This window comes from Sinocyclocheilus grahami, unplaced genomic scaffold, assembly GCF_001515645.1.
Source record: "Sinocyclocheilus grahami isolate Dianchi unplaced genomic scaffold, SAMN03320097.WGS_v1.1 scaffold875.1, whole genome shotgun sequence".
Taxonomy (NCBI): Eukaryota; Metazoa; Chordata; class Actinopteri; order Cypriniformes; family Cyprinidae; genus Sinocyclocheilus; species Sinocyclocheilus grahami.
The window spans coordinates 311,838-320,008 of NW_015506054.1; the positions used below are offsets into that span (position 1 = coordinate 311,838).

Below are 8,171 nucleotides of genomic sequence, written 5' to 3' on the forward strand. Positions count from 1 at the left end.
GGGGTGTGTGTGTGTGTGTGTGTGTGTGAGACGTGAGGGGTGTGTTTTGCTGAAGCGGCAGTTATTCTGTGGCACGGTGTCCTCCTTTCCTAAAAATAGGTGTCATGGAGTCATAAGGCCACGTCTGCAATGAATCACAGTCCATCAGCTCTGTTCCAGCAATGTTCCCTATGAACACAGCACGAGTGTGAACGCACACTTCTAAAGGTGCAACTACAATTAAAAAAAAGTGTGTGTAATATATATATATATTTATATATATATATATGAATTGAGAAATCCAATTTCCCTTGATCTTGTGATATAAGAGCTCATTGTACTATAAAAACATCCTGTAAGTTTCAGAACTCAAAACTTTCTCTTTAGTCTAAAAACGGTTTATATTGAAGCCGATCTGCCAAAACAACAGGTTGAGGAATGTGCCGCTCTATGACGTAATAGTGTGGCTAAACCCCACCTCTGCAGAAGATGATCAACGCCTGCTTCTACATCACTGCCTGTTTAGCCCCGTCCACCGATTCTGCATCACTGTTTGTTTAGCCCCGCCCACCGATTCTACATCACTGCCTGTTTGGCCCGCCCACCGATTCTACATCACTGCCTGTTTAGCCCCGCCCACCGATTCTACATCACTGCCTGTTTAGCCCCGCCCACTGATTCTACATCACTGCCTGTTTAGCCCCGCCCACCAATTCTACATCACTGCATGTTTAGCTCCGCCCACTGATTCACGCCTGTACTAGTGTAAATAACGAGAGAGGCACACGCAGGGCTACACAGAAATCAAATGATAAAGATGCTCCGAAGACAACAAGACGCTGTTCAGAGCCAAGCTGTGGAAAAACAGTCTTTGCATCGCCTTCCTTCTGATCCCAACATTAAGAAAGAGTGGATGAACTTCTAGATCGCTTCAATATGGACCTCGTCATTTGTTCGCTTCGTTTTTAACGTGGATTCATTTAAAAAAAATAAGAAACATCTGAAAAATTTAATATTTTTGTTGAATACATTTAAAAAAATAAAAATAATAACTTTTTTACACAAGATTTAATTTTACATTGAGCAAGCTTCTAAATAAAAATTAAGTAAAAGCTGTCCTTAAAATAGAAAAATATTTTCAGAAAATAGAGAAAAGTAAAGAGATTTATAAAACAAAATGCATACATAAGAGAATAAAATAAAGTAAAAGATAACCTAAAAATATTTTTACAAATGTTTGTCATGTTTAGAAGTTTAAAAGCGGGAAATTGATTTAAAGTTCACTTTTTTTATTGACTTAAAGGTGGCTTAGTGTTAGTTAGAGAAATAACTAATGGTTTCTGTGTATTTGAGAATATATTTTATTCAGCACATGAAGGCATGAAATGTTAGGGTGAGGTGGACATGAAATGTCGTGGCACGTTCCTCACGCTCCGAGCGTTTGGGAGTCTCTTCTAGAGACGGGCGGCGAGGTACAGCATGTCCTTTAGTGCAGACAGCAATGCATGCTGGGAAACTGCAGAGCTAGTGTCTCACAGTGGAGCGGGAGGGAGAAGGAGATGCTGAAGAATGCTGTGTCACTGGTGCCGCTGCGAATCCTCTCTCTCTCTCTCTCTCTCTCTCTCTGTGTGTGCCAGTGTCTCTCGCCCGTCGTGACTGAAGTGCGCTGATGCACCCCCCCACTGCAGCCATGCAGCATCGCAGCACTTCAACAGACAAAACTCACAGTGAAGGATACATTAACCTGATGAGCACGTGATTCATGTTGCTAGTTTTGTTTTATTATGTATGTTTCCTTTTGTGTGTATAGCAATTGTGTGCTAGTGATGGGAATCTTAAGCTGGTCTTAATCTTAAGGCCCGTTCACATCAAGGACGATAACTATAAAGATAACGATAAAGATATAGTTCTAAAAATCGATATTAAAGAATAGCAGAGTCCACACCACAGCTATAACGATAAAGGCACAGAGAAACGATATTGTTGGAATCACTTTCAAAATGATTTTTCTCCAGCTGATGAACGATAAAAAATTGATTGCCAATCAGAATCAAACATGCTGTAACGAGCTGGAGAATTTAAAGCGGCAGACGTGCATGCGCTTAGAATAAACAGACGATACCGTTCGCTGGTGTGGACGCTAATATCGTTATCGTTATCGTTATCGTTCTTGGTGTGAACGGGGCTTTAAGCTTATTCTGGTGTCACGTTCGTAGCATATGTATATCTAACTACATAAAGTGTTTTTAAATCTGAATAATTGAGGAAATAATCAACAGATTAATTTATCTAAATACTAAATAAAATATTAATATTAAAAATAGATTTATGTGTGTGTATGTGTGTATATATATATATATATATACACACTTTTTTTAAATAAAAAAATATATAAATAGTTTTTATGTATATATTTTATTTAATTTGTTAAAGTTTTAGTAATTGTTGCGTTTGTCATTTTTAGTAGGCTTTGTTATTTTTTATGTCTGTAGTTTTTATTCATTTTTATTTTGAGTCCGTTTTTATTTTTATATTTTTTGTTTTTATTTTATTAGTTAAATATTTTTTTTTATATATTAAGACACGTGGACGTGGAATGAGTAGGAATCAGTCCCATTTTAGTATCATTACTAATAGTTTTTATTAATATTTTGAATCAAGTTTTTATATTTTGTTTTCGTTTCAGTTTGAATGATTTAGTAATTTTGTTGTTTTTTTGTCCTTTTTAGTAGGCTACATAGTCTATTAATATTTATTCCAGTTCCCGTTTTATTTTAGTACATCAATGTAAATTAAATTAAGATGAGAAATGTTGCCATGGCAGCTAGCTGAAATATATATTTTTAAATGTTGTTTTATTTCAGTTGACATTTATCTTATTTCAAGTAACAAAAATGTTTTTTAATGGTTTTAATTTCAGTTTTAGTTAACTATAATAACCCTGTTCTGCACTGTGGCACGTCTGAGGAACGGCAGCAGTGAGCATGATGCAGTAGAAAGCTGTGTTTATTGTCTTTATTTCCCGTCTTCAGACCGGAAATGGTCTGGGTGTTTTGGCTCCAGTGTGTTTTGTGCGCATGGATGCAGTGATATGAGGTTGCAGGCTGGCACGGATGAGATCTCGGTGAAGGATGAATGCAGGAATAAAGAGAGAGAGAGTGAGAGCGTGAGGGGGATGCAGTGCACAAGGGCGGAGCTTAGCATCAGGCAATACCCCGTCTGTTTCTCTCTCTCTCTCCATCTCTGATCTCTGTGCGCTGACGCCGGTGAACACATCTGTCCGTCTCTCTCTCCGCTGCTCTCCTGTCCTGCCTTCGCCAGCGCCTCCGTCTTTCTTCTGGAATATTCTGAGCCACAGGAAGCGCAGGGAATTGTGTGTCTGATCGGCGTGTGTGTGTGTGTGTGAGGTGGCGAAACACACGCTGGTCTCGGCCGAGGGAAGGATGGTTTTGCCGGATGGTTTTGCAGCGGTTCTCATCCGAGTGCGTGTCTCCCGGGCAACCGCGCCATGAGCCGGACCAACCACGTCTCCTGCTCAATGCTCAACTGCTTCGTAAGTGTGTATGTGTGTGTGTGTGTGTGTGTGTGTGAGCGCTGCAGCTGTGGTGAAGTACTTGACGGCACGTGACTGTACAGATGTGTGTGTGTGTGGATCACACAAGTGCTGTTTCTACGGAGAAAGCGAGAGTGAGATGGTGTTTCGTCATGAAGAGAGCAGCTCCTCATGTGAACACGGCGCTCAGATGCTCGACTGGGAATATTTGTGAGCCTGGAGCACAAAAGCAGTGTTAAGTCGCTGGGGGATATTTGTAGCAATAGCCAACAATACATTGTATGGGTCAAAATTATCGATATTTCTTTTATGCCAAAAATCATTAGGATATTAAGTAAAGATCATGTTCCATGAAGATATTTTGTAAATTTCCTACCGTAAATATATCAAAACTTAATTTTTGATTAGTAATATGCATCGCTAAGAACTTCATTTGGACAACTTTAAAGATGATTTTCTCAATATTTAGATTTTTTTGCACCCTCAGATTCCAGGTTTTCAAATAGTTGTATCTCAGCCAAATATTGTCTGATCCTAACAAACCATACATCAATGGAGAGCTTATTTATTCAGCTTTCAGATGATGTATAAATCTCAATTTCAAAAAAATTGACCCTTATGACTGGTTTTGTGGTCCAGGGTCACATTTGAGCAAACGGCAGGATCTTTGATGGACAGAGAGAGAAGTTCAGAATAGTGTTAGATTAGGAATATTTAGAGGTCTTTAGTTTTATATATATATATATATAGAGAGAGAGAGAGAGATTGTGTTTATTCTGAAAGTTTGGTATTATAATAACAGAAAGTTGTTGTTAATATTTAGTATGATTGATTATATTATATTATATATTAATTAATAAAAATAAGAATTATTATTATTATCATAATTATTATTATTATGTAGAATAATATTATACTAAGTAATAAAAACATCAGTAAGCTAAATAAGAACATATTTTTATAATAATATTATATTATAATACTATAATATGCTTATTATTGTTATTGTTATTATAGTAGCATAATATTTTCGTAAATAATAGTAATGCTATTAAATAAGTATAGTAAATAATTATATTATTGTTATATTATAATAGTATAAAATTATACTAAAAATACAATAATAATAATAATAATAATTAAAAAAATAATAATTATTGTTATTATTATATAGCATAATATACAAAATGATGTTTAAAAACAACAATAAGCATAAGAAAATAGAAATAGAAAGAAAAATAATAAATGTAGTGAAAATAAATTATTTATAAATTGTATATTATAATAGTATAAAATTATTCTTGTTATTATAATAATAATTATAATATTTATTTATTATTAGTAGTACTATAGTAGCATAATATTGTAGTAAATAATAATAATGCTATTAAAAAAAAAATCGAAAATATTATATTATTTTTATAATATTATAATATTATTCTTATAATCATTGTTATATTATAATATAACATTTTGCAAAATAATTACAATAATAATAATAACAATGATTATTATTATATAGCATAACAAAAAAAATTATAAAAACTAAACATACTAATATAAATAGAAAATGTAATGAAAATAAATTATTAAAAATTGTATATTATAGCAGTATAATATTATGACTATTATAATTACTATACTATATATATATATATATTTTTTTATTATTATGTTGTTTTATATTTTATAATATATTTTATATTATATTAGTATAATATTTTGATTAGTAAAGTATGTATAATAAGAAGGAAAATATGTGATTGTTATTTATTCATTTATTTATTAGTCATCATAATGGCAACAATGTTATTAATAATAATAATGGGGTATAGTATTGTATTAGTTTTTGGTTTGATTCTCCTATTTTATTATAAACGTTATATTTTATAAACTATTACAAAATAACTATAAAAATAATATAAATAACTATAAAAGTAACAAAATGGGTTTTTAGTATGTAAAGCATTTTGTAAATTTTCCAGCAAAAATAATTATTAGGAAGTTGTTTTATGAACTAAAAAAATAACAAATAGCTATAAAAATGTTTTATGTATTTAGTATATCAAGCATTTTATTTGTTGAAATATAAAACTATATTATAAAATGACTATAAAAAGAACATATTGTTAGATCTACTCGTTATCTCATACACCTGCATCAGACTGAAGAGTGTTTATGTTTGCTCCTGCTGTGAGAGTTGTGTTCTCGCTGAGAGCAGTGAAAGGCTCTTATTGAATGAAGAATGATTTTTCCCTGCGGTGACGTCTCTCAGTATCAGATGGAGCAGTAATATGAGCTGTTGTTCATGTAAATGTTTTGCGTGTGTTTTCCCGGCATGCTGCGAGTTGTTATATGTGGAGTCCTGAACGAGAGCTCTGTCTGTCGTGAACGTCATATCCAGGAAATCATTCCAGTGTCGCTCACAGGTTGTTTGGATGTAAATATCTCATGCATAACTCTCTACTAGAGCATAGTCATAATTAACAGTGTAAACTCGTTAATTGTGCATACTATTTAATGAGTTTGATGTGCATATACTTGTGTTCTGTGTGTGTGTTTAGTGAGTTAATGAACAACGGAGACTGTTCTGTGGAAATTGTTTTGTTTCTTTTTAATGCAAGGTTTATACACATTTAAATATAAAACTATGAATAAATATAAAAATGTGTATTTTTTTATTGTAAAATTGTATTTTGATATTTACATGCATATAAGCATTGCACTATCAGGGTTAAAACCATTTAAAAAAGTCATTATTTGAAGCAAAATAATTTAAAATAAAATTAAAGTAACATTTTATTTCAGCTAGTTGCCAAAAACTTAAAGTACTTAAATAACTAAAACTAATAAATAAAAATTAATGCAATTTTATTAATAAAAATATATACCGATAATATATAAAATTAAAATATATAAAATATAATAAAAATTACAAAGCATGCAACAAAATTACAAAAATTTAACTAAAATGAAAGTGAAAACAGAAAATGGAAAATCAAACATTACTCCAAGAATATTGTTGTTTATATATATGTATATATATATATATATATGTATGTATGTATGTATATCGCTACAGTAAAATGACACCAAGTAAAGCAATAAGGCCAAGCAAAAGGTCACGTGTGTATTATTTGTTTTCTATGTTTAGGGAGTGTTATTGCCACATAAAGTGAACGTCAATAGTCAATATAATAAAAGATGCTTTGTAAATGATTAAATTGATTTAATAATCACAGTAATCATTTATTCCACCATGTAATATATTTGATTAGTCTAATGCAGGCTGATAATGTGTTTGAATCAGACTGATGTGCTTTAATGTGTCAGCATGTAAAGAGGATCTGGCTGTGGTTTGTCTGTCGGCATTGATGCGTGGTGATGCTGAGATCTCGTGCAGATCGTGTTTGATTGAAGATGAGCTGATCTTCATCATCATGCATGAGCTCAGCCTCACGTACGGCCGTGTTTCACGCGTGTTCTCGTCAGCGGTGGGCCCTGGTGATCTTTTCAAATATTCCTGCTCCTGAAATATTCATTAGCAGCGAGAGAAAGCAAGCGACTCCCATCCCACCGAAGCATTTGTTCTTCATCTCTCTTCCTCCTCACGCATCTGTTCTCATCTCCTCTCTGAGCTTTCATAGATTGTTGTAATTAGCGATGCACAGAAATTTCGGCAACTAAAAAAATTTTTTTTTTGGCTACAATCTTCAATAGAGGAGCGCTCAGTCTTCATTTTGATGAGCTGTGCTCTTTTAGTCTGTGCTGTTTTCTGTTGATGCGTGAACAAAACATCACTAAGCATTAGTGGTCGACCGATATGGGTTTTTTGACAACCGATGCCGATATCTTGGAAAGCAGGGTGGGCGATATAATTGTATTTATTTTAATTCATATTTAAGAAATTTGAAATCATTTGAAAATGGATTAAAAAATAAACCTGTAAAATAAACATACTTGTACTCTACAAGACATTAGTATTTTTCAGAAATAAATATCTAATAAAAATATAATTAAAAAGGAAGTAAACACTGTAACCAACAGAGCACTCGGTATTCTGGGAAGTTTGTGTGCATTGGGAATCATATTTTTTCAAATAAAGCCAAGGTAACACTAATTTTACATACAGCACACAGTGGAAATGACATGAATATGACAGTGCATAAAGCGCAGCATAATTTGAAATCAGTCACAAGTTTAAAGTTTGTCGATCGCGCGTCTCCAGTGAAGCTGAACTCTCCTCCTTCGCACGGACCGACCGTCACAGAACACACGATCATGCAGGTCACATGCACACTTCACAAGATCTCAACTAGATTTGACTAAGTCTGCAAGGTTTGTGAAATTAAATGTTCATTAGTCATTCAAAGATTTGTTTAAATTATATAAATGCGTATTTGCGGAATGCTGACGGGAAACAAGAAAGAATTATAATGTTTGCCTTTAATAATATTAAAGCAATCGTTATAATACTTTTTTGTATACATTTGAATTCCTTTGTTTAAAGGGGTCATATGATGCGATTTCAAGTTTTCCTTTCTCTTTGGAGTGTTACAAGCTGATTGTGCATAGATAAGATCCCTGAAGTTGCAAAGACTAAAGTCTCAAAACCAAAGAGATATTCTTTATCAAAGTT

The 8,171-nt window shown here is 33.0% G+C and overlaps 1 protein-coding gene across 1 annotated transcript in view; it reads left to right on the top strand.

The window, feature by feature from the left end:
* Positions 1-3,041: 3,041 nt before the first annotated feature.
* mtmr4 (myotubularin related protein 4) overlaps positions 3,042-8,171 on the top strand; it is a 57,207-nt gene continuing 52,077 nt past the window's right edge. The window contains exon 1 of the mRNA XM_016248309.1: positions 3,042-3,532. Coding sequence (XP_016103795.1) covers positions 3,488-3,532 — 45 coding nt within the window. The 5' untranslated portion in view covers positions 3,042-3,487. The remainder of the gene's footprint in view (positions 3,533-8,171) is intronic.